General features: G+C 40.2%; 1 protein-coding gene across 2 annotated transcripts in view; it reads left to right on the top strand.

The window, feature by feature from the left end:
- The first annotated feature begins 1,265 nt into the window (after window positions 1–1,265).
- Window positions 1,266–27,990, top strand: part of LOC126161813 (enhancer of mRNA-decapping protein 4) — a 143,331-nt gene continuing 116,606 nt past the window's right edge. For both annotated transcript variants that reach the window (XM_049917914.1, XM_049917913.1), the window contains exons 1-4: window positions 1,266–1,370; window positions 21,090–21,178; window positions 26,169–26,371; window positions 26,497–26,689. In XM_049917914.1, the coding sequence (XP_049773871.1) occupies window positions 21,108–21,178; window positions 26,169–26,371; window positions 26,497–26,689 (467 nt within the window). In that variant the 5' untranslated portion in view covers window positions 1,266–1,370; window positions 21,090–21,107. The remainder of the gene's footprint in view (window positions 1,371–21,089; window positions 21,179–26,168; window positions 26,372–26,496; window positions 26,690–27,990) is intronic.

Consider the following 27,990-nt stretch of genomic DNA (forward strand, 5'->3'; position numbering starts at 1 on the left):
GAGTGATGATGAAGCGAATAAGAATACATACGGAGCAGACAGGGGAAACAATAGACAATTAAAAAAAACACGGCGACAGTCTGGATTCTGTTCGCAAAGTATATAAAATGCACACCCAGCGACAGCATGGTTTCTGTTCGCAACACAACACTGAATAGTCACTAGAACACAGTACGAAAAAGTCGGCAAAGGTGACACCACAGTCGAGAGCAGGTGGGGGGAAACTGGACAGGAGATGGGAAAACAAAAAGGGGGGAAAGGAGAGTAAAAGCGAAGGGGGGGGGAGCCGGGAAAGGAGCTGATGGAGGATGAGGACCCATAAGAGGGGTGGGGGGCAGACGCGATAGGGAGGGGGGAGGCAGAGGAGGGGAAGACAAAAGGACTGGGGGGGAGAAGGGAGGTAGGGAGAGGTGTAGTGGGGAGGAAACAGGACGGAAGGGGGGGGGAAGAGGGAGCCCAGGGAAAGGACAGAGGAAAGGAGGGGGAGGGAGGATCAGAGTTGATAGGAAGGATAAATGGAGGGAGAGAGGGCATCATCCGGGAGGGGGAGTTGACGGAAGCCACCTTGGGAAAGGAGATGGAGGGTGTAGAGATGGAGGGTAGGGGGGACACAACGGTGAAGACGGGGCAGGGGGCGAGGATGGGAGAGGAGAGGAGCAACCAGGGGGTGAGGGGGTTCAAGACGGCGGGAGGTGTAGAGGATGCGGATATGTTCGAGGAAGAGGAGCAGATGGGGGAAAGGAGTGAGATCATATGTGCATCGACCTGCAGTTGGCATATATAAGGAATTCTCTTCTGTACAAACGTAAAAAAAAGAAGCAGTACAACCATAAATGTAATAGCTAACTATAAAATTCAGCACGAATTTCGAGAGCGCTAGGCATAAAGACACATGTAACTGTATACTCTTAAAGCATCTCAGCAATTACAACTGAAAAACATATGCTTGAGTCTTTGTGTATTTTCAAAACAAATTTCAAGATGTTTGGCATGTGAATAATTCAGTCGAAGGGTTTTTTTTTTAAGTGAAAGACATGATTCCAAACAACTTCTTGTACTTAATTAATAAGATAAAAATGTCTATACTTTTTCTACATTATAAAAATTAAACCGCGTTTTAGCCCAAACGTCCCCTCTGGAGACTACATTATTTGTACACATGCAAAACCTACGTGTGATGCGAGAGCTACGAGTGGTATTCGTTTGTCCCGATCAGTGTTCTGCCTTTCGTTACCTGTGCTTCAATGCTATGCGCACCGAAGTAGCATCTTTGCTAGCTGTGATAAAAAGTAGTGTGTTTGTGACAGTGTGTGCTGGAGCAGGTCGGCGGGACTTTGTTTGTGTGTGGATGCATGTGATTGCGATTGAAGGTACGGAGCTATCCTATTTTGTGATTGGGGTAGACATGTTGTATGGTGATGATAAACAGCTATTACGCAAAGCTGCGGTTAGTTTCAGCTGTGGAAAGTGGTTTTCTGTCGATTGTTCATTAGCTGATGCATTAAACACATCATCGAGAATGTGCTGAATACTGATCATTTTTGCTAAGAACCTCAGACCAGCACATTTTTTCTTGAAACTAACTTGAGCGGTATGTCCATTTTACATGTTCTGGCGTTGAGCTTTAGCGATTATTGCAGTATTTGCACTGACTGTTGGGGGGTTTATATTTCAACCGGAAACATAGCACATTAGCAAATTTTCTACAAAATTAATGACACTAATGCATTGCGATTGGAGAAATATTAACTCATTGTAACAATTCTTATTGTGCATTAACCAACATTTGAGTTTCAAAGGCAAACTTGGAAGTAGAGTGGTAAAGCTTCCAATGTCAACGGGTGATATAAAATTTCGTTTCATGGACTGTTTTATTAAAATATAACAATGCAGATAGAGGATCCAATGAACAAATTGCCAAGATTGGTAGTTAGAGTTAGGAGCTGTTGTAGTTAATGTCAGTCCATTTTATATGGGGGAGCAATGATTTGTTTAAACTTGCATATTGTTTCAGATAAGAGTTCTGTGTGGTTTTTTTTTTTTTCGCTTATATTGCAATTGATTACCGAGGGAATAGTATAGCCTAACAATTTGGAGGTGCTTATTTCTCTGTTGACTTGGGAGTTATTTCAGTATAATACTAAATCACCTTGCATTTGTTTAGAGATTTCTGTATTTATGCCAGTTTGTGGGGGTGGAGAAAGTTCTGCAAAACGTTGAAACAGAGGAGCTCATTGTGACACGCGTTAACATCTCCAGTGTAACCAGCAAAGCAGAGTGTCATATTTGATCTATAACAATGTGATATGTTGTTTACTTTGGGCATAACAGCTCGGAGGCCAATGCATTGCCTAGTTAGCAAATTCAGAAATCACCAAATGATGAAAGCAGTATTCTGATATTTTCTGTCTTTCAAGGATCTGTTTTTTCTTACTTGCACAGCATGTTTCTCAATACATGACATGGAAAATGTACTAAGCAGAGAAGTTTCCTGTTACCATGTTAATTGTTATTAGGACACAAGTGAGCGTAATTATCACTGTTCGACAGTACTAAGAAATTGACAAAGATTGCCTTTTCTGAAGTACTAGTCATGCAGAAAGTGCCATGTGGATTCTAATGGCAAGAGTTGCATTGTGACATCCCCACCTCCACCCCAATCTTTACATTTCTCTGAGTTGACATGATGCATGTACAGTAAGTGCCCCAGAATGCATGTTTGCTATTTATTATAATTTTTTTGAATTAACCTTCCAGACTGGTTTTTCATTATTTCATTACTGTAGCCATTGGGCCGCATTACATATCAGTTGCATTTGTTGTTGTTTTTGTTGTCTTCCATGAAAAATTTTGTTTGATGTAATTTCTCACACTAATTTATTGTGTACAAGTCATTTCATCTCTACATAAACATCAATTTAGACCTGCTTACTGTCTTCAAACATTGGCCTCCCTTGAAAATATTTACAGAATGTGAGTGAAATAAGAAGGGCATAAAAAGAGGTGTTCCTGGCAACAGGAAATGTACTAGTATTGTACACCAATCTTAATTTGAGGCAGAAATTTCTGAGAATGTAAGTTTAGAGCACAGCATTGTATGAAAGTGAATCATGGACTGTGAGAAAACTGGAAAAGAAGAGAATCGTTTGACAAGAAATGATTGTCCACAGAATCTCAAGAGACAGGAGCATGTGAAGAACATTGATAAGAAGGGACAACATGATAGGACATGTTGTGAGGCACCAAGGAACAATCTCCACCGTACTCAAGGAGTGTAGAAGGTGAAACTGTAGGGGAAAACCGAGATTGTAATGTATCCAACAAATAATTGAGGATCAGACAATGTAAACTGCGGGTAGGAAAGTCAACAGTGTAGGAGAAGATAGATAGCTACTTTCTATAAAGGTAACACGCTAAGTTGCAGACATACGTAATTAAGAAACTTACATATAAGCTTTCGGCCTCAGCCTCCTGGCCCAAGCTGCTGGAGTTTGTGGTCGTGTGTGTGTGTTTCTTTTTGTTTGTTTGTTTTTGCCTGTCTGCAACTTACCATGTTATCTTAATGGTAAGTAACAATCTATATTTTTCTACATTATAAATAATTGAGGATTTTGGGTGAAAGAATCACCCTTAAGATGTTACATTACATTTTTCTGTTGCATATTTTGAAAACTTACATTCTCTTTTTGTCTGAACTGTTTATTGTCCATTTTCCACTTCCGTACAAGGTTACTGTCCAGACAATTGCCTTCAGAAAATACTTCAAAACACTTTATATTCGGCATTGAAATTCTCTGTTTGAGAAATTCTTTCCTTGCTGTTGTAAATCTCCGTTTTATATCCCCTCTACTTTATCCTTCGTCAATAATTTGGTGCCTGTGTGGCACATCAGCTGTTTTTAGCGTCTTATTTACTAGTATAATTCTCTTAGCGAGCTTCATTCCATTACCTTCCTTTTATCATAGTGTTTGTCTTATGTTTTCAAGACACTGTCAGTTTCATTCAGCTGCTCTTCAGAGTCATATGTCTTTTCCGAGAGAATTTTAATAGAATTGGGAAACCTCAAAGTATCTATTGTGCTCTCGGTACTTAATTCCCTTTCCCAGTTTCTCCTTGGTTACCATAGCAGCTTGCTCAATGTACAGATGGAGTAACATCAGGAATAGGCTACAACCCTGTCTCACTCACTTCTCAGCTACTGCTTCCAGTTCTTATCCTTCTATTCTTACAACTGCTCCTGGTTTCTATAAATGTTGTTGATAGCCTTTCATGTCCTATTTCATCCCTGCTGCCTTCAAAGTTTCAAAGAGTGTAATGAAGTTAACATTGCCAAGCTTTCTCTAAATCTACGCATTCTGTAAACATAGGCTTGTTTTTCTTGGGTCAATCTTCTAAGGTAAGTCGTGGGGTCAGTACTGTCTGTGTTATTTACTAAATGGTTTAGTTACCACAAACCTTATTTTGCAATCACATTGGTGGCTTTGCTAACTCACAACCAAATTGTCACAGAATAACCAAATCTACATATAGTGCTACACTACAGGTCAGTCTGCTGGCACAACAAATTCATCATGTACTGGGGGCAGATTCCACATTATTCTGTGTTGTTCAGATGGTGCTGTGTCTGTTGTCAAATTTTGAACTAAGATCTCGGAGACCAATAGGCCTGAATTACCTAATCAACCAAAGAGGAAGTCAAATTAAACCCCTTACAGCTGTCAATTTTCAACCTTATTTTGAAGGTTGGCAGCCAGTTTCAGCGTTTTACTGTGCCAAATAAAATAAGGTTGAAAATTGATGGCTGAAAGGTGGTTAATTTGACTTACTCTATGAAAAGCCGAGTCACGCAACCAATCTCTAAAACGATTGACATACAGACTGGTCAACAAGAACTCACAAAGTGATATGAGGTAGGGTAGTCATTTTTTCTCTGGGCAGAAAGGTGTGTGTGTGTGTGTGTGTGTGTGTGTGTGTGTGTGTGTGTGTGTGTGTGTGTGTAAGGGGGGGGCAGCATGGTAACTCGTGAAAACAGATACTGGTAATGAAAAAAGTTGTAACTGAGGTGTCACAGGGTTTTACAAACCCTGTCAAGTAGCACCCGAAAATAGTCGTGTCTTTTGTTGCGAAGGTGGGAGAGTGTAACAATTGTTTTACTTTTCTCTATTGTGTTAGGTTAAAGTGAGATAGTGTTACTGTTTTTGCCTTGAAAGCTCTATAAATGTAATATTTGATTGTTAAAATAGTTTCTTTGTTATTTCTAATTCTTTGATATGGTGTCTTCCATGTTATTTTCTAATTTGTTTAATGCAGGTCACTGTTGACTTCTTTTTCCAGAAATAGAGGAATGTTTATTTTGTTGGCCTGCTCTTAGTCATTTGGGAGAGGTGTCCAAATATTAGCCTGTGCTTTGCTGTCACTTCTGATATTTTATTTATGTTTTGGTAGATTTCATTATTTCTACCCACATTTCAAATCTTCATTATTCGTATTGCACCCATTATTTTCTAATAATCTGTCTTTCAAGTAGCTATTCTGTTCAGTTTATAGTTCATTAAGCATTCATGTACATACTAGTATTCTTGGCATACTACTGTGGTATAGTGTTTTATTTTGTAACTCTGTAGATGCAGTTCTTATTGTTGATATTTGTAGTTAAATCATATGATCCTTCCATTTTATTAATTCTTACATATATTGCAATTTATCTTGTCATTCTACTGTATGGCCTCTCTAAGATACTTAAATTTTGTAACTTGTTCTATTTTACCAATTTGTTTTTCCAGGCATTTTGGTATATATATTTTTTTAATACCTGCCACAGATTGTTTCACCTGCAATTGTGTTATTGGTTGTTCTTTCTAGAAGAATTATTTTAGTAAATGGTTGTCATATTTTCTGATGCAACTTTAGCAGTGGGTTTTGAGAAAGGGTGGTTTAGACCTACCGATACTGCATGCAATTAAAAAATAAATAAATATGAAGTGTCATATGAATTATTCAAATCGGAGGAATAAATTCAAAAAGTTTGTTCAGTACATGGTCTAATAGCTATATGGCTGAACAAAATATTCTCAGGGTTCCAGCAGTGTCAAGTGGTGGTACATTCATGAGCTAACTGAAAGTTACCAATTGCTAATCGCCCAGGAGCACTCGACTGAAAGCTCGTTTTTTAAACCAAGCAAATACCTGAGGTAACGACCAAGGATCAGTTGGCCAAAATCTTGTAAATGTATAAATGTTTGACACTGCTGGAAGCTGGAGACTATTTTATTGTGCTTGTATTACTGTGATATCATGCATTCATCTCTTCTTAAGGACTGATGTATCGGGTTTGAAAACTATGCAGGGCACATCAATTATTTTATTGCATTTGCTACTGCAGTGTTTAATTTCCATTTGTTAGCATCATTGTTACATTACTCTGCTGAATATACACTATCTGATCATAAGTACTTGGTGAAATGCATGGTAAACACTGTGCTATCTTATGATATTTTATTCACAACCAGTTTTGATCATTGATCATCTTCACAGTGGAAAAATATTGTGACGTCGTCACATGTAATACATGCTATTTAAACAGGAAAGATGCCATAGCAGACTGGCAAACAGCAGAAAAATATACTTCATGTCATAATACTGGCTTAAGCAGACACAAAAGATTGAAAAATGAAACCACCTAACAGCAGTAAGTGCACAACACCATTACTCACACTCATTGTGCCTGAACAGTGGTGCTGTGCAGTTACTGCTGGCACTTGGTCCCAGAATGGGTCGGTCAGGAGAGCTTAGTGACATCGAACATAGGCAAGACCATGAATGGCATTGAAGTAGCATATCCATTAGGGACATTTCATCCCTTCCAAAGTTGCCAAGTGGACTGTTGATGTGATTGTGAAATGGAAACATGAAAGAACAACTCAATAAAGGCCAGGCAGACCGTGTACTGATAGGCAGGGACTGTTGAGCATTGCCGGGGGGGGGGGGGGGGGGGGGGGGGGTTAAAAAAAGCCAACTAATGATACCAACATAAGGGATCACTCTTGAGCTCTAAACAGCTGTCCAGCTAGCACAGGGAATCTGCTTAGGGACTTACGGAGTTGAGGAGGAGATACAGTGGTTAAGCAGCTCCTCATAAGCTCCACATTTATGTAGTCAGTGCTAAGTGATGACGATAGCACTGGGCAGTGCATAAGTGAAAATGGATGATTTGGAGTGATGAGTCACACTTTTGTGTATATGCAGCAGTTTGATGGAAGGGTTTATGTTTGGCAAATGCCTGCAGAACGTTATCTGCCATCACGTGTAATGGCAACAGTGAAGTATGGAGGAAGTGGTGTTAAGGTATGAGACTTGCTTTCATGGTTAGTATGTGACCCTCTCATTGCGCTTAAGAAAACACTAAATGCAGAAGGACATGAACACATTTTACAGCATTGCGTATTGCATAGAGTAGAGTAACAGTTTGGACCTGATGATTGTGCCAGTATGACAGTGTACCCAATCATAAAGCAGCGTCTGTGAGGTAATCGTTTGTTGACAATAACATTCCTAAAATGGACTAGCCAGATCAGAGTCCCAACATGAGCCCATTGAAACATCTTTGGAAAGAGTTAGAATGTGGGTTTGCTCTGGACCCCAACATCCAGCATCACTATCTGCTCTGGTTTCAGCTCTTAAGGAAGAATGAGCTGCCATTCCTCCACAGACTTTGACATCTAGTTGGAAGAGTGGAAGAGTTACCAATAGAATTCAAGCCATCACAAAGGTGATGGGTGGACACACTTCATATTAATGTTCACTATTAGGTATCTAGATATTTTTCATCATATATTGTAGACCTCCTTTAGAATTCTCTGTGCATTATGGTGTTTTACTATTCACATACATATTGCTCCTGTGTGGTTTCTGATGTTAGCTAACCATCTTTTATTGGTTGGCTGCCTCTGCCACTTGACAGTGTCCGAGGAACTCTGCTGAAAGCTCATAAATGTATAACCATATGATGTGGCTCGGAACCCAAGAAGATTTTATTCAATTCACAAGAACGTTTTTGTAATACACTATAAATAACAAGTATACAAAATGTTATTGCGACACATTTTTATTCTGTCAAAGAAAAACTTGCTCAAACTAATATTAAATGTTGCATTGCCTGTTTTGAAACCCCAGTATACAGAGATTGTCATAATCTGGACAACATGTATGCATTCTTTCCGATACACTTTTCACTTTTAGCTCTTTGTGCTATCTGCACACAGTTATCAGAGTAGTTTAGGTGACTTCTTTCCAGAGTTGATACCCAAGTTACTCGGGGCAAGACCTGGAGAAGCACAGTTTGTGGATATTTGTTTTGTGGTGCAAAAAACTTAACTATAGGAAACTGGACAAGGGTACAAGTTTTCTTTCGCTTAAGTTATTTTTCTCCTGATGCAGCATGAAACAGTTAGTGATGATCACGTGAAATGATTGAAAGAATAGTTTCCCACATCATTTGAATTGTAAAGTAGTAAGCTAGCATGTAATCCTATTTATTCATTTGTATGTCATTGTTGTCAAAATGTGTGTGCTCAGAGTTTTGCTTTGGGCTGATGGTGGGCCAATAGACATTAACAACTGTGCAACACAGAGTGGCACAATACAAAGTGTGCTTGTGAACTGTAGATAGTTCAGACTCAGGGGAAATAGGTAATACTACACTGCCAGAGACCTTTTGTGTATAATCTATGCAGTTCCCACCAAAAGACATCAAATGCAATGGAAGCTATGAATTTGAATCGCCAAAACAATTTTTTCAACTGATGTCAACTTAACTGTTAATGCTGGAGTCATAGGGACCTGTCAGAAATTTAAGATATTGGGTATCACGTTTGACCCACTGAAATCAAACATATCACGCATCTGTCAAACTGCAAACAAACTTGGGTGAGACTATCTTGTAACTCACTCCCCATATAGTATCGTCCAGGGTATTATCTTCCACCACAGCCTCCTTTTACAGACCGATGATGGGTTACATGCCAGTTTGGAGCAACAGGGTGTCCATTTTGCCTGTCATGTCCAGTGGGGATCAAAGGACAACACAGTTGATACTGGGACTCTCATCTTTGAAGGTGACTCGTTGCCTGAACAGGTCATGGAGATGGCCTATCAATGCAATGTAAAACCCTGTGTTCTGCCTGCTTTGCAGTGCTTCAAATGCATGAGATCTGGGCATGTCACCCCATTTTAACGCCAACTCTGTCTATAGGGATTCTGGAAATCAGTTGCATACAAACACCCCTTGCTCCCCATCCCCCACACTCTTGTGTGATTTGTGGCAAGCACCATTCCCCCTGTTCACCAGCCTGCACCATCCTACAAAGAGAAGAGAAAATCTAGGAATAAGACTCTTGACCCTGCCCCATGTACCAGGAGGTGTAGAAGAAATGTGATCATTTTCTACCTGTACATATGACGATTACGTTTGCTATAGCTACGATGATGTTGACTTCTCTGGTGACATTACCCTCCCCCTTTGTGCTTCTACATCAGACCTTTGGGGCCATTCTGCTACATCCATTGCCCAGGTGATGGGGGCTCTCCTCGTACTGTTTCCTGCACACCCACTTGGGACCGTTGGCTACCAACCCACCAGGGCATCAATCCCCAACCCCAAGCTGGAGAAGGAACACCATCCTGTGGCATATCTCATGAAGAAGAGATTCTTAGGGATACTGTCCTCCCAGTATACTACTGACCTGCAACCGGATACCAGCAGGTGGCTGAAGGAGGCACAGGTTGCTTGTTATTCCTCCTCTGTCACTGAAACAAGGGCAGACAAGACCTCTCAAACAGCAAACTCATCTAAGGAGAGTATAGACATAAAGAAGACATCCAGTGTGGAGTTTCTGGTGGTCTCCTTTCTATCGGGCCCCACATATTCCGACTCTATACTCGTGACAGAATTCCTGCTGGTCCCAGTGACACCGGAGCCCCCATACAACCTGCTTCAAAACCGATGTGTATTGATACCATAACCTTGCAACTGGTGGCAACAGGCAACCCTGAGGCATGACCTGCTTCCTTGGTATCTTCACACTCCCTCTGGATACCGATAGTATGAGCCTCCAATGGAGCTGTAGCAGTTTTTCCTGTCATGTGTTCCCCTTTTTCTGCATTGCCCTCCAGCAGACACTCATTTTGAGTGACTTCAACGCCCACAACCCTTTGTGAGTGGAACTATAACAACTGCCCACAGTAAAGCCATTGAAACTTTGCTCACAGAGCACAATCTTCGTCTCCTGAATACCAGAGCCTCCACACACTTCATTGTGGCATGTGAATCTTATTTGGCTGTTGATCTTTCCAGCTGCAGCCCTCATCTTCTCCCCTTCATCCATTGCAGTGTACATGATGGCCAGTGTGACAGTGGTCATTTTCCAATTATCCTTTCTGTTCCTCAGCATCACTCACCTGGGTGTCCACCCAGATGGCTCTCAACAATGCTGACTGGGATGCCTTTGCCTCTGCCGTCATCTTTAGCAACCTGTTGTGGAGATGTGCTGATGCAGCTTTCCAGAGCACAGCCACAGCCAATCTAATGGCAGCAGACTTAGTGATCCCCTATTCCTTGGGATTCACCCATCAGAAGACAGTATCTTGGCAGGCCTCCGAAATCGATGTGGCCATTAGAGAGATTGCAGCCGGGCTCTCCAATTCCATACATGACATCCATAGATAGTGTACTTCATTGCAGTTAAATGGCTGCGTACCTGGGTCCCGACCTACTAAAACAAGAATAATGTTTAAACACCGGAAACCCCAGGTAGGAATGTAAACATGTAGGAAAAGATAGATTGCTACTTACTGTAAAGAAGACATGTTAAGCCGCTGACAGGCACAATTAAGACACACATACATAGAGCTTTCGACAACAGCCCTCATCAGCAATACACAACCAGAGTTAAACAGTAAAAGGTAAAACTCAGTAGCTTACTAAAGGGAAAATCTACTAACAAAAGCATTATTTCATGTCCATATGTGTGGCTAAAGTACTGTAGCACAGGGCTTCTAATTTATAGTCAAACAGGAATTTCCCAAGAGGATCACAATCAGTGTCAAAATCTGAGACATCAATATGGAACATAGACAAACAGCAAATGAATGTATAATACGAGAGTAATCCCAAAAGTAAGGGCTCCTTTTTTTTAAAAAGTACATAGTCCTGTTTATTTCTACAATGGTTTGCATCAGTTTACAGCTTGAACATTTAGCTATTTTTTGACATAATCACCATTTCTGTCGATGCATTTTTGTAGACACTGTAGCAGTTTTTGTATGCCCATGTCGTATCAGCTCGCCGCCATGCTGTTCAGAAAGTTATGAACCTCTTCCTTCGCCTCGTCGTCGGAGCTGAATCGCTTTCTGGTCAAATGTTCTTTTAACCTAGGGAACAGGTGATAGTCACTGGACGCCAAGTCAGGACTATAGGGTGGGTGGGTGGGTGGGTGATTATGTTCCACTGAAACTGTTGAGGAGAGAAACGGTTTGCCGAACGATGTGTGGGTGAGCATTGTCATGGAGAATGTGTATGCCCTTGCTCAACATTCCTCTTCTCTGGTTCTGCATTGCCCGTTTGAGTTTTTTCCGAGTCTCGTAGTGTCTGTCAGCATTAATTGTGGTTCCAGTGATTCAACTCAGACGAGGAGGTGAAAGAAGAGTTTCATATCTTTCTGAATAGCATGACTGCGAGCTGGTATGACATGGGCATACAATAACTGCCACAGCATCTACAAAAATGCATCGACAGAAATGGTGATTATGTCGAAAAATAGCAAAATGTTCAAGCTGTAAACTGATGTAAACCATTGTAGAAATAAACAGGTCTATGTGCTTATATATATAATATAAAAAAAAAAAAAAAAAAAAAAAAAGAGAGAGAGACCTTACTTTGGGATTACCCTCATAGTTACTCAAAAATCAAGGGAGAAGCAGTGTCATCTGGTTTAGGCAATTGATCATTTTATAGAATGGCACAGAGTGTTTGACCAAAAGATGGATAATTTAAGTAGTGGATTTTGGAAATGACTATAAATTAAAAAAAAAAAAAATACATATTATAAATTTTCAGCCATTGCAACTCATTAACATTCTTCAGTAACTAATAAACAATGTTGTGCAATGATGATGGGAAACGTCATCACAGCAGAGACAAAGTTCTATCTCGGCTCCAATAAGCCATACAGCCATGACAAAGAAATTCTGTTATACTATTTAACATAAAATCTCATATTTTACAGTAGGGATGAGAAGGGGTAACGTAACTTTTAAATATGAACCATATATAGTGATGTCAAAATAAAATGTGACAGTACAATTATCAAACAGTGGAAAGTCCGGGTTGTAATAGTCTTTTCATTGTGTCTGTAACTCATTGTATCACCTTCACCTTTTTCCCTCAGTTTTATTACTGTTCACCCTTTATAATAGTATCAGAGAGTAACATGCAACAGCAAAATTACCAAAAAATGCATAAGGTGTAATACACGTGCATAAGACCAGCCTGCGAGAATACTGGGAACTATATGTTGCTACTACTGGACTGCATACCCCTCCCTCGCAGGTTTGGGCAACGTTTCAGTGCATCTGTGGACACCAGTTCCCCACAGGAGTACCTGGTGTCCCAACAAATGTTGTTATCTACACTGACCCAGATGCTGTCGCTGAATGGTTTGCTCTGCAACTGAGAATCATCAGCCAGCATTTCATGTCCTCAAGTGGCAGGTGAAGTGAATTCAGTTGCCTTTCAGTGCATGTCAGCTGGAGCCATATAATGCTCCGTTCAATAGTGGGACTTCCCAGTGCTCTAGCACTTTGCGTTGATGCAGCTCCAGGACCAGACCTCATCCAAAGTCAAACACTCAAACACTTGTTGGTGGATTGCCAACATCACGTCCTTGCCATTTTCAACAATCTCTGAAGTGAGGGTGAGTCCCATCTCAATGATGAGAAAGCACAATTGTCTCAATACTGAAATTGGGTAAACACCACCTTGAAATGGAATGCTATTACCCTGTTAGTCTCACTAATGTTATCTGCAAGTTGCCCGAACGTATGGTGAGGTAGCAGCTATATTAGTACCGTGAGTCTACATCTACATCTACATCTACATTTATACTCCGCAAGCCACCCAACGGTGTGTGGCGGAGGGCACTTTACGTGCCACTGTCATTATCTCCCTTTCCTGTTCCAGCCGCGTATGGTTCGCGGGAAGAACGACTGTCTGAAAGCCTCTGTGCGCGCTCTAATCTCTCTAATTTTACATTCGTGATCTCCTCGGGAGGTATAAGTAGGGGGAAGCAATATATTCGATACCTCATCCAGAAACGCACCCTCTCGAAACCTGGCGAGCAAGCTACACCACGATGCAGAGCGCCTCTCTTGCAGGGTCTGCCACTTGAGTTTGTTAAACATCTCTTGGGGGCTTTTGGCTCCATCCCAGGCCAGTTTTCACGAAGGCTGTTGTACTGCTGAAAATTTGGTCTGCCTGGAGTCTACTAAATGGTCAGCTTTTGCTTGACGTCAAGACCTTATCAGTGTCTCCTTTGACTTGCACGGGCTTTAGACACTGCTTGGTGTCATCACACTGATGTTACTCTACATGTATGGATTGTCCGGGGTCCTCTACCGATTTGTGTTCGAAACTTCTTGTCACACCATACGTTCTACTTTTAAGTTGGTGCTTCACACAGTAACACAGTTTCTGGTTGCTGTTAATGGTCTAGCTGCAGCTGAGGTGTCTTTAGTATCACACTCCCTGCATACTGATGATTTTTGCACACATTTCCATCATCGTCAGACTGTCTATCCACCATTCTACCTCGATGACCAGTTCCGCAATGTGAGGGAGTCTTATTGCGACTGGTCTTTGATGTCCTGTCAACGTGGCTTTCCAATCTTCGCCAACTTAAGTGACATACTGGTCACTGGTCACACATTAATACTCTTTGTAGCTTCAGTAACAACTGCTGGGGTGCAGACTGCTCTACACTTTTGCAGCTTTACGAAGCTTTGTTCCTGTTCCATTGTGATTATGGGAGTCTGGCATATGGTTCAGCATTGAGGATGCTGGACCCAATACCCATTGTGGGATCCGACTTGCGACAGGTGCCTTTCGGACTAGCCCTATAAACGGCTTACTTTGCAGAGTCTGGGTATCAACAACTGCTGATCAACTATACAATACACATTCACTGCTCCCTTGAGCATCCAAACTGCCATGTCCTTTATTCTTTTAGGGAGATCTATTCCCCATGGTGGCAGCCCAGGACCAGAGTCAAGATTACAGTCCACATATGGTGTCTCTGCTTTGAACTCCAGCTTTCCCCACTGTCTCTTTTGTCAGGGAGCAATCGCATATGCCTACATGGTATGTACCTCATCCTTGGATCTGTCTCTGCCTATCCTTTGCACTGAACGACTCTGTTGACCCCATGATTTTTTGCTACCTGTTCCTGGTTGCCCTTGAAGCAGTTCTTGGTGCAGAAGTTACATACACTCTATGGTCAATGGACAAACTGGTTTTGCCCATACAATTTCGAGGTACAGTGAAGTATGCTCCTTGCCGAATGGATGCAGTGTATTCACTGTTGAATTGGTGGGCATCGCTTGAGCCCACAGTCACATTTGTTCTTGCACTGGTGAGACTTTCTTAATCGATGGTGATTCCCTGAATATTCTTCAGGCTATCAACTAGTGCTACCCCTACACCCACTGGTTGTGACTATCCATGATCTCTCCTTACTGACCTCCATCAAGCTAGATGGTTGGTCATCTTTGTCTGGACTCCATGTCCTGTAGGGGTTAGAGTGAATGAACATGTTGATCGACTGGCTGGGTTGGCTACCAGGATGCTGACTTTGGCAATGGGGTTACCGGAACTGGACATTCTGTCAGTTCTACACTGCCAATTGTTGGTGGGTTGGAACATGGATTGGTTTGTTTGAACAAATTGCAAGCAATAAAGGAGTCCACAACATGTAGCAGCCATTAATTTGTGCTTCTTGTGGGGAATATACCGTTCTTTGCTTACTTTACACTGACCACACTTGGCTGACCCATGGCCACATCCTACGATGTGAGGGTCCACCCCATTGTCAGTGTGGTACCTGTGTGATGATGGCTCACCTATTACTGGATTACCCCAATTTGACTCCCTAATGATGGAAACTTAAACTTGGTGATACACTGCCTCTGTACCAACAGAGAACGCCAAAGCGCTTGATCTGATTTTACTCTTATCTCATTGCATAATGTCATGTGAACGTCTGGCTGCTTTCTGGGTTGAGCAGCTCACCCTCTTTATCGTCTCTCACTTCTATTTGCTTCTGTCTCTTGGTTTTATCAATACTCGGTTACAATCAGGTTCATCTGGATTTGTCATCTACGTCTTTCCTCTATGGAGACTCTTCCAGCGTGATGCATATAGGATGGTGGGACTAATGACCTCATTGTGTGGTCCCTTTAACCCCATCAATCCAATCCAATCCAACAACCAATCAGGCAATAAGCTTGACCAAACCTACTGTACTGTTCGTTATTGTCATATACTAGGTACCACAGTCAGTTGCGGATGACAGTTTGTCAGTAATATAACAGTGTGATTCATTTTTCTTGTTTGTATTGTATTTCTGTCTGGCGTAATCATTTTATGAGACAATGTCTGAAACTAGATGTTGAAGTGTCCATGAAATTCATAAAAACATTACCATACTACTAAGCAGATGCAATACTGCTTGAAACTACATAGCCCATTAAAATTGTGTGCCAGATTGAGGCTCGATCTTGGGACCTTTGCCTTTTGCGGGAGAGTGCTCTGCTGACTGAGCTACCCAAGTATGACTCACAACCCACCCTCATAGCTTTACTTCCGCCAGTACCCCACTTCCTACGTTTCAACTTCACAGAAACTCTCCTGCAGTCCTTGCAAGACTAGCACTCCTGAAAGAAAGGATGTTGTGGAGACATGGCTTAGCCACAGCTTGGGGATGTTTCCAGAATGAAATTTTTCACTCTGCAATGGAGTGTACACTTATATGAACCTTTCTGCCAAGGGTCCCGAGTTAGTCTCAGTCCAGCACACAGTTTTAATCTGCCAGGAAGTTTCGTATTGGTGCACACTCTGATTCTGAGTGAAAATCTCATTCTGGGCCAACACTGCTCATTAACAGGTAGTGTGTGAACATGTCCAGAATTAAAGTGCACAGTTGTTGTTGCCGGAACTGTATGGTGTGTCCTGTCCAAGTCAAACTCTTCACATTTGGTCTTCCATACTCAACTGTCAGTTATTCTGATTGAGGTATAGACTCTGTTCTGTTGGAGGTGGTATGCGCTTAGCATCATCTGAAATTTGTTCTGACTTCCCCAGCCAGTAATAGGGGGCCTACAATTTCGTGTGGACTCTAAATCGTGGAGGACCTTGGAATTTTTTATGTTAAGAAACACTGCCAGTGGGGAAAGAGGTGATAAGTGATAGACAAGAATGCTAGGACTAACCATCCATTGAACCCCAGAGCTTTGAACTTACCAGTAAGTCACCGTTGATCGCAAACTTTTTCGTATGGAAATTGTTGTGCAAGATCATTTCTAAAAGAATTTGTTGATGTCTGAATTTTTGTACGAATTCAAGTCTAGTCACGTGAGAAGAGTCCTCATGAGAAAATGTTCCCATTTGGATCCCATAGTCAACAGTGACCAAATCCTGTTTAAATCATTGGAATGGAGACAATTTAACTACTCCAGTGTAGACGTTGAAACTCACAATATTGGGTTAGATACTACAGTTGTTTTCGTTTGGAAATTGCATTGGTTCTGGTCCATGCTACATCCTTATAAGATAGGATCATTTCAGAGTTTTGAGAAATCTAAGAAGTGGAGCAGAGAAACAGGTAACACTTTTATATTAAGATCTGTTTCTGTGATATTTCGCAAGAATGTTTGTGTTGACTTTATGCACCAATATAGAATATTCTATATTGTAGACAATTTTTTTCCATGTCTGAAAACATGCTCCAATCAGGTTGTATAAAGAATTCATTATATTGAAGTTGGGCTAATCTGCATACTGTTTTTATTATTCTTATGTTTATAGTGTTCTACACTTATAGTGCAGTAGCAGGAAGAATGTTGATAATCTGTAGGGAATTCTATAGATGTCATTAAATATGACTTGATTTTTACTTTTGCGGAATGAGTTATCATTAGCAGGACAGCTATTGCCCCTAAACAATGATACATTTGTTATTATGTGAATAGCCCTCTGCTCAGTGTATGTGTTACACTTAAAAGCCATTGGACTTATGTGAAAGCTATGCCCATAATCCACCACTGTGTAATATTTTATTAATTAGCCCAGATTGCTGTTTATGTTGGCAAAAAACACACACACACACACACACACACACACACACACACACACACACACACACACGGGGGGGGGGGAGAGAGAGAGAGAGAGAGAGAGAGAGAGAGAGAGAGAGAGAGAGAGAATGAAACACTCAAGAATATGTTGTCATTGTAATATAGTTTTGCAACTCCATGCTGAGGTCCATTTAAAATTACTTGATAGTTGACATCTGTCACGTGCCGCTACAGTGTTACCATGTCGGCCATTGCTTGCCACTCAGTTATAGGTAACACACAAACACTGCTAGTCACTTCACAAATGCTGTTAATGCGTTACTGGAACAATGTGGGAAGTGGCCACCACAAGGTACGTCAGAAATGCAAGACATGCTCTGTCAACAGCTGATTTTTAAGTGACCAGTGACTGAACTGTGGGAAAAGATGCATTTTGTATCCTAAGCTAAGCACAACCTCATAATGTAATATGTCCGAGATAGCAGTGGTCAGCAATCTGCGACAAAACTAAAATAGAGATTGCTTTGTTCACGGCTATTAAAGCTAACCTCTACGAGCAAACCAAAGACAGGAAAGTTCAGGTTTGGCACTAAAAGCAAACTAATTTCTTGCTATCATTGGTTATCTGAAACTACCCTCTCACTGGCTACATGAGCTCCCGTGTTACCAACCAAAGTGCAATCTTTGTTGGCACTTGATTACAGACAATACAGGCATATCCAGACATAAAAAGGGTTACTGGTAGATGTATAAGAGCAAGTAAAGTTGATAAGATGATGAAAATGATGCAAAAAAACAGTTAATTGAATAAAAATGATAGTCAAACTCTTTTAAATAGATTCAGAATTAAAAAAGTCCAATGTATAAGTGGAGGTTCGAAACTACGACCTTCAGTACAGCAGATTATTATGCATACCATTGTGCTAAAGTAGAACATTGATGCAACTTGTTTCATCTTTGACTGCAATCATTCAGTTGCAATGATGAATTGAAGCCATGAAAAACTCAGCCTCACACAATGTCATGTGAAACTTATTTAATATGAGCTGATCTCTGTGATACTAATAACTGCATATGTTACGCTGAATCGCATCTTGTGCAGAAGTATCCAGTAGTGTTAAGTTAAATGCTTTTTATGGAATGCATATATTTCATTAACATGTTGTGTGTGTGTGTGTGGGGGGGGGGGGGGGGGGTTGGTTATCATGTATGATGAAATGTGAAATAAAAGTGCAATACCCATGATTCTGGATGCACACACATCGAGAAAGAGTGTCGGACAAGAAAATGCAAGTGAACAGACATATTGTTGTGGCAGTTTGGCAACAGTGAATGGTTCAGGCATGACTCTGAGTGCTCTGATTGGAGGAAACCAGCTCCAACATGTGAAGTGTCAACTATGAAGTAATTTTAAACAGATTATGTTTACCTACTTGTCAGGAAATAACATTGATCAGTTTAACATTGATCAGTTTTGAAGAGCTCTGTATGTACCATTTTCAAATGGCCAAAGTATTATTAATGATAACAGATAGAATTCTAGGCCCATTGACAACTTGTGAAACTATTTATTGTTTGATTGCTAACCCACACCAGACTGTGTGGCAGAAAATCTTTCAACAGTTGTTTCTTCGAATTACACTAGACTCTTGCTAAACTGGCCCTCAGTAGTCCGGCTACTCAGTAATCCAGTGCACACCCAAAAACATGTGCACAATGAATTATCATTTGCAACAATGCTTAGTTAAACAATGCTTTATATACTGTATTTGAAATTGTAGCTTTCGTTACAGTTCGGAATCGTCTTTTAAAAGGAAACCTGTTACGCTAGACCTCATGCAGAAAGTCGAAATTTTAGGTAAGTTAAATAGAGTTCTTTGCAGAAAGCCATTGCTTCTGAGTTCAGTGTTGGACGAGCAACTATTTATGACATCAGAAAGAAGGATGATGATATTAGACAGTACTCAAGACAAATGGATTGTGAGTTGGGAAAACGGAAGGTTATGTTAAGGACTGAGAATGAAGAACTGGACGTAGCTGTTAATAGATGGTTCATGCGACAGTACAGTAAAGGAATTCGTCAGTGGCTCGATTATAAAGGAAAAAGCGGCTGCATTTAACAAACAACTTGGCGATAGTAACGTGTTTGCAGGGAGTGAAGGATGGCTATCAAATTGGAGAAAACAACATGGCATTCGGCAGCTGACAGTCACCGGGGAGAGTCACTCAGCTAATGATAAGGATGCTGACGAGTTTGTAAGCAAGATAATAGAGGAAGAAGATTTAACTGCTGTTGCCTTGTATAATGCTGATGAAACAGGACTCTTTTTACAAGATGCTTCCTTCAAAAACATTAGCTGCCAAGAACGAGAAGGGAGCTCATGGTTACAAGCAACAGAAACAGCGCGCGACATTAATGGTATGTTGTAATGCAAATGGGAGTCATAAACTACCGCCTATGTTGATTGGAAAATCCAAACATCCACGTTGTTTTCAACACACTGACATAAATACTCTATCAGTGCAGTATTGCGCTCGGAAGAAAGTATGGATGGACAGACAAATATTCTCTCGGTGGTTCCATGAAACGTTTGTACCAGCAGCGAGAAAAGAGCTAAAGAAGAAAATACTTCCACTGAAAGCTATCCTTATAACTGACAATGCTCCCAGTCATCCTTCAGATGTTTTTCTAAAGTCCAATGGTATACAAGTACTCGTTCTCCCACCCAATGTGACAGCCCTAATTCAGCCCATGGACTAAGGAATTTTGGAATAAATTAAACATCATTATCAGCATTCACTTCTCGTCTCCTTGCTGAACGAAAGTGAAAATGACTATCGAGACTATGCTAAAGGCGTGGAAAGCAAGTAACATACGTGATGTTGTTTTCCAAGCAGCCAAAGCATTGGATAGAGTGGAGAGGGCTACCATAATGAAGAGCTGGAGAAAATTGTTGCCATTCTTTGATGCCGAGTTTGATCCAGTAGTGAGTGACAGCAATGAGCCAGTCAATTTGGAATTATCAATTACTTTGTATACTGACATGTTCTACAACCTTCCAGGAGAAGAAGAAATTGACGATGAAGGTGCTACTAAGTGGCTGAATGAGGAAAACTGCGATACGGACCAAACTTTAACAGATGAAGAAATAATCAAATGTGTGTGAGAACGTAATGATGTAAGTGATGAAGAAGAGTACACAGGTGGCGAGAGCATGAAGATTTCTCACACTGCTGGTGCTGAATCTGCTGAGGTCTTCCTGGAGAACTGCTTGTAAAAAGCGGTTGCATGATAAAGCATGCCACCGTCGCATATCATCATTGCGACAGTTAAAAATTAGGGACATGTTTCATAGTGAGTGATATGAGTGTAGAATTGCATACAGTACACGCTCAAGCACTGAGTTTACCTTGGAAATTAATGTATTTTTGGATTTAATAAAGTATATCCTCTGTTTTAAAATTGTATCCTTCGATGTAAGAAAGTACAGTACACTACATCCCCATTGTTTTCAAAACAAATAAAAAACAGACTAAATGAATAAAATAAATTTCAGACACTCAATAAACCAGCACTTCCGCTAATCCAACACCCATATGTGCCAGGAATGGCCGGATTAGCCAGAATCTAGTGTACTTATTTGAGCTACTGTTAGATTTCAATTTTGTCGTAATGTTGTATGTTACAGATTTATGGTGCTTCTGAAATGGAGAAAATTGTCTTAAACATGCAGCCACCTTCCACTTTGGCAAAACTGCATCAATCTCCTCAAACCATGTGAGTAATTTAATGCGTGTTTATTGAGCTTTTAAGGACATCAGCATTTAATGTGGAGGTGGTTATGTAACCTCCTCCCCTTCCCCTCTCTGCTCATAGGCATGGTTAATCTTAAAATTCTTATATCTCAGTCCTTTTCTAAGTAATCTATTACCATGTTTGTGTCGAGTGAGTTGCTCCTCACTGAATCATGTTTCAAGTTCTGATAAATAAATGATAAAATAATGACTTTTCAGGCACAATGAAATATTAGCTAACTAGTCTTAAAATTGAAATTTCAAGTGTTCTATTCTGTGTTAACATTGCAGCACTGTAGAGCTGAGTAATGGTTGTTGGAAGTTCTTTAGTTTTTCTTCTTGTTGTAATTGACTGTATTGGTTTAACCCAGACCATTGAAATGTATATTACTGAAAAGTGTTTACGTTATGATGTGTTATTTGGACACTATATTGTGACAGTCGGCCATGCCAGAAACAAATTCAAACTTGAATGACTTGACGGGAGAAAGCTGAGGGTAGCAACAAGCGTTGCCTCTCTCTCTCAAGAGGGCTGATAGTGTATAACCATGTTCTGTGCTCCTGCAAAAGCAGAACTGACGTATTGCTTACAGAGATTGTCAATCCCTTGTGGTGTCATGAGGGTTGTATTTGCACCCCATCGTGGACATTTCAAAATAAGAAAACAAAAAGAAGTGCACAACACAGATTGGAATGCATACAAGGCTGGTTTAATAGTCCGATAAAACAGAAAGAGGAAAAAAAAAGTTTCTTTTGTAAACAACTCTCCTTATTTGTCAACAGTGTCTCCTATGAGGGTTATGCACTTGGTCATGTGATCCTCCACCGTTTCACACAGTTGGAAAAATAGGTTCTGTCAGACTCAGCAAAATACTCATTGACTGCAGTTACCACTTCCTCATTTGATGAAAAATTATTCCCAGCAAGCCAAAGGTTCAAGTAAGGGAACAGGAAAAAGTAACTAGGAGCTAAGTCTAGTGAATAGAGTAGATGAGGAACCAGTTCAATGCCTCGTTCATGAAATTCTGCCATTGTATTCGCTGATGTGTGGGATGGTGCGTCATCCTGGTGAAAGAGCACTTTTTTGCATGCCAGCCTTGGTCTTTTTTCAAACAAACCAGCAATGGAGCATAATGGTGTCCACTTATGTTTCTGCCTTTTTCCATGTAAACTATGAGAATTATTCCTTGGGAACCCCCCCCCCCCCAAAAAAGTATGAGAATTATTCCTTGGGAACCCCCCCCCCCCCCAAAAAGGGCCTTCAACCACCTGAGAAAATTCTCTTTGCCTTCTTTGGTGTACTTTCATCAGTCTTTGTCCATTGTTTTGACTGCCATTTTGACTCTGGTGTGTAGTGATGGATCTACATTTCATCACAGTCACAAATTGGCACAAAAAGTCTTGCGGGTTGTGATTAAGCGTTGCCAAACATTGTGTTGAAATATTTTACCAGATCTGCTTTTGGTTGACTGGCCAACTGCGGCACTCACTTTGCATGTACCTTTGTAATAGCCAATTTCCATGCAGAGATTATGCACTTGCTCAGTTGGGGTGCCTGCAGTCTCACAAATTTTTATTTGGTAGTTTTAATTACCGTATTTGTCGATGGTTTCCTTTGTGGTGTCATTAACTGTGCTCATTGTCATCACCCATTGCCTGTTTGCCATTTCCTGTCAAAACGCTCCTCCTTTTTTTTTTTTTTTTTTTTTTTTTATTTATTTATTTATTTTATTTTTTTTTTTACCACTTACATTCTAATGTATGTTTTCCATCTGAGTTATTGGCTGTTTTAGTTAACGATGCACAGGCTGTCAACTGCATTTTATTTGTTATCTGTTGTAGCAATATGGCGGAGAACATTTAATCTTTAGTTGAGGACCTCTGTCATCTTTACAGCATATTTTGTGGACCTTTCTCAAAGAGGAAGTCCTTATTTTTAGCTTCCTTCCATAGATTGGACTTAATGTGTAGTCGCTTTTAACTCCTTTTCTGTTGTGGTATTCTAAGGTTCTGACATGGGCACATATGACATTAGTAGTTTTTGTGCCACAAAACAAAACTCAACTGGCCAGGCGAAGTGCTCTTAGTCTTCGTTCCTTGTCCGAACACTTGTAAAATCACTGATCCAAAAGTGATCTGATCTTCAGTGATGGTGCAGGGTTTGTGTGAACTTCACCCAGTTCTGTTTTAATTTGTGCGGCTTTCCAACTCTTTAAATGAAAATGTTTAGCAACAGTTTCAAACTCTGTTTCATCTATTTTCAACTGTAGTAGACCCACTGACCAGTTCAGACGGCTGTAGGAAATTAACAGTACACCACACATTGTTGAAATTCCTTGTATGATCCTTGGAATAATAAAGCTTACCAACGAGGTGCAACGAGAATGTTCCATTCTCTCATGGAAATTTACTAGTGTTATCAAACCACCCTTGTAAAGCATTCACTAAGTGTTTGCTACCCGTTTTCAGTAAGTTTCATTTTGATTCAGCATCTTGCTAACATAATTTAAGTCTACAATCTGCCTCCATGTTTCTATCAGAAGTTTCTCGTATTTGTCACTCTTTGCACACCCTTGCTAAACAAAAATATTTTCTTACCTTTCTTAACATTCCTTGTAACACCTATAGCCATTAATGCTTTAACAGTCTGATCATCATGTATGACCTCTTATTAACTGATAAGAAAAGTTCTAGTTTACTAGGATGTCTAAGACTTAACCTCAAGAGTCAGTGCTCTACTTACCTGCTTGAAATAATTTTCATCCATTACATTCAAAACAATTCCACATGAATCCTTGACTCTGGTACCAGTTTTAATCACACGACTCTTCCATTCTAAAACTGGTGAATTGAAGTCTACCCCTATTACAATAGCATGGTCAGGAAACTGAGTAGTGGTATTCTCAGTGTTTTCTCCTTAGCACTCTGCAACTGTGGATCCTGAGGCATGTGGTCTATGAAAAAACCTTATTACCATAGTTGATCCAGCTTTGAAGTTATCTTCAACCCATCCAGAATCTGTTGTAACCTCTTGAGATATTGAATTTTTTGTGGCTTACAAATCGCCATGACCACTGGTGAACTATCAGTATTGTGGAGCAGTGAGATTGACAAATAGGTTTATGTATGCATTCCACAATGTTGTCAGTCACCATAGGTAATTCGCACATCGGTCATTTGTGAAGCATTTTCTGTATGTGAAAATTGTTTGTCAGTGAAATTGTGTTGGTTCCATGTACCGTATTTCAAACAAATCGCAGTTAGTAATTCATTCCAAGACCAAGTATCTGTGTCTTGAATTGTTCCACACTTCTTGTTGTCTTGAGTCTGTATACTGGTTTGATGCAGCACACTGTGCTGTTCCACCCTGAACATGCCTCTGTCTTTGCATCACTGCTGTGACCTACATCTTCTTGAATCAGCAAACTGTATCAGGTTGAACAGGTCCCAAGAAAAAAAGGTCTGTTCATTTTTCGCAAAATTTCTGACACTACTCTCCATCTTTTAGTTGTTGAATTGTAGTAGTTCTGTGGTAGTCCTCTTGCGAAATGTGGGTTATGCTGCAATAACCCATGTGGTCGTTCATTGTCACATATGTTTTTCAAATGACAAAATTTTTTAATTGTACAGTTAACTGTTGATATATAATTTATTTATTTATCTCTGAGTTGTTATTGTTTAACTCAAACTAGCGATCTTGGCCATCTAGATATTTATACAGGATACTTGAAGAAGTTGAAGACTACATAAAAAGAACCGACCTTTGTCAGTTTTTCATTTTTGTTATTTCAGCACACTCTTGCAGCTAGCCCCAAGATTCACTATTTTTTCTACTCAGACTTGACAGAAATGACTTGTCTTGGGTTATTGCAGCTCAGAAATGTGATGGTTCTTCAAAAACAGCCATTGTCAAAATAATTTCTGACAAAGACAGCCTTGTCGTGTGACGAGGGCTATTTTTACTATTTTTATGTGAAATTATGTGACAGTACAATTTCAGTGCTCAATGTTGCCTTGGTAGTACTTCTTGGATTACTTCAGTCTGCACTTTGGCAAGTGGTGGTTCAGTGTCTGTGATTCTGTAATGAATTCCAAAGACTGTGTCCTGTGGCCTAAAAAGCAGAAAAATCAAGAAAGAAAAGAAAATGCGCAAGAGGAGGGGGAGGAGCTGATGGGGTGAGGAACACATGAATAATGCCGGCAGAAATGTTCCCACAAAAATTGCTTAATGAAATGCGCGCTCTCTCTCTCTCTCTCTCTCTCTCTCTCTCTCTCTCTCTCTTATAGAAAATTAGGCAACATCTGGAGAGAATTTTGATTTGAGAGGGAAATGCTGGTCAGAATAAGATTCATTATGACTTTTTTTTTATATGCTTGTGCACAGCCTGAAAATGTTCAACAGAATAACTTACATCTTTTGCATGGGAGGCAATTCTTTTTTGTCCAGTGATCAGTAATTCTCCTTAATTTCACATAAGAAACAGTATCAGATTGTTGTTGCAAATCTCTTGATTGTAAAAAAAGTAGTATTTTGTAAGGTTTATAAGGTATACTTAATGGACCTGTGGAGTCGTTCCTTCATATTCCCAGCAGAATTTTGTTACAAAAACAGCCTATGCCAGTGAGGACTAAATTAGAGGGGGTGGAGGGGGGGGGGAGATGATGATGATGATGATGATGATGATGATGATGATGATGATGATGATTTAGACATTCCCAAGAAGCGACATAAAAAACATAATTGTTAGCAAGACATTATACAACTATTTAAAACATTTTTTCACTCTCCTAAAAAAATGTTAATTTTTGACAAGGGTTGTTTTTGTTATGAAGTCATCAGTTGCCATAAGCTGCTTTGAGAACCTCCTATACTTCCCAATTATAAAATTTACTTCTTCTTCCCTTTCCTCATCCATGGAATTTTTGTGATAATTGACACTGAGTAGTCAGTTAATAATGTCAGTTTCCAACAGTTCTTTTACAGGACACGACGATACAAATTCAGTTGAAATTACTTCAGAAGATGTTACCATAATACCAAGTAGTGGAGAGCATCAGCCAAGTTCAAAAATTACACTGAAAAATATTGTTGACTTTAATTGGGAACTCCGGTTTTATGCTGGGCAACTGTTAGCTGTTCATATTGGAGGAAAATACGTTGCATATGGAATAAAAAGTAAGTAGTGTGTTGACACTACTATTGATTGTCATTATTATGTTTTTGGATGTGATGGTGGTGGTAGTGATGATGATGATGATGATGATGATGATGATGATGATCTGCTTTTGCTTTTTTTTCAGCTGTTGGTAAGAACACTGGTTTTGTTAGAGTTGTTAACAGGGAAAATAATGGAAGAACTCTTCTGAAAGGCATGGCTGGAATGGTCCAAGATATAGCATTCGCACATATTCCATCACAGGTTGTGCTTGCTTGTGTAGATGAGTATGGAAACCTTCTTGTCCATCAAGTGGAAGAAAAGGGTGATAAAATAAGGTATGACCATTGTAACAGTATTTAATGTTGTTTGAGTGCACTCACTGTCTATAGCCAAGGAATTCACACACAGTAAAGTCAATGTTTGGCAAGCTTTGCTTTTTTCTGCCATTTATTCATTATGATAAGCACATTGGTGGAGGCTTGTTTTCATGTTTCCTCCTCTTAATTGTGCTCAGTGTTGTTTGGGAAACACTCTCTGCTTACCCCATTGTAACATGGGCTCCTCCTCCTCCTCCTCACTGTACAGAGTTGTCGTCATAGCATTCAAAGGGTTACTGACAATCACTTTCCCCATGTACCATTCGCATATAAGTCAGAAAGGAGGGGGGCAGTTGCTAGGAGTACCCTCTGCCATACACTTTAAGGTGATCTTTTGAGTATAGGTGTATATGTAGATGAATATTCAGTAATCTACTATTGATTACTGATGAAAACTTGACTTGCTAAATAGTGATTATCCATACAAATTTATTAATGTGCTTCTACATTGTTTGTATGTAGCTGTGTGGCTGGAAACATAACAGCTTTCACTAGGCTTTAAAAATTATAGCATACTGGATGACAGTCCAAAGCATCAAAGACTATTACATTCCAAAAGTATTGTATCAACAACTTGTGATTAAGACTCCAATTACAACTACTCTGCCACCGCTTCTAAGTATTCTTTCAACAACTCCCATTCTCAACTCTGACTCATTTCACTCCACTGTGCCAAGTTTCATGGTTCTATGTGTGGCAGAGGTGGTCAGTAACCTTACTCGTACCTTTGAGTAAGGTAATACTGGGCCACTACGTAACTAATAAAACTGACTCAAAGAAAGTCACATTACTAAGAGACTAACAGTTATTATTAATGGAGATGGAAGAAACTTTCATTTTAAAACTAGCATCATTGAACATTTCATTACACAACAAGATAAACAGCGAATGAAAAATGGTGCACCACAGTGATCACAAAGGTTCACACCATCAAGATGGAAGGTGAACTCCTTGGGAGTTACAGTGCGTGCAGGACATTCAGCTAGGTATCCACTCATAAAGAATCATCTACATCTACATTTATACTCCACAAGCCACCCAACGGTGTGTGGTGGAGGGCATTTAACGCGCCACTGTCATTACCTCCCTTTCCTGTTCCAGTCGCGTATGGTTCGTGGGAAGAACAACTGCTGGAAAGCCTCCGTGCACTCTCGAATCTCTCTAATTTTACATTAGTTATCTCCTCGGGAGGTATAAGTAGGGAGAAGCAATATATTAGATACCTCATCTAGAAACGCACCCTCTCGAAACCTGGACAG

This window comes from Schistocerca cancellata, chromosome 2, assembly GCF_023864275.1.
Source record: "Schistocerca cancellata isolate TAMUIC-IGC-003103 chromosome 2, iqSchCanc2.1, whole genome shotgun sequence".
Classification (NCBI taxonomy): domain Eukaryota; kingdom Metazoa; phylum Arthropoda; class Insecta; order Orthoptera; family Acrididae; genus Schistocerca; species Schistocerca cancellata.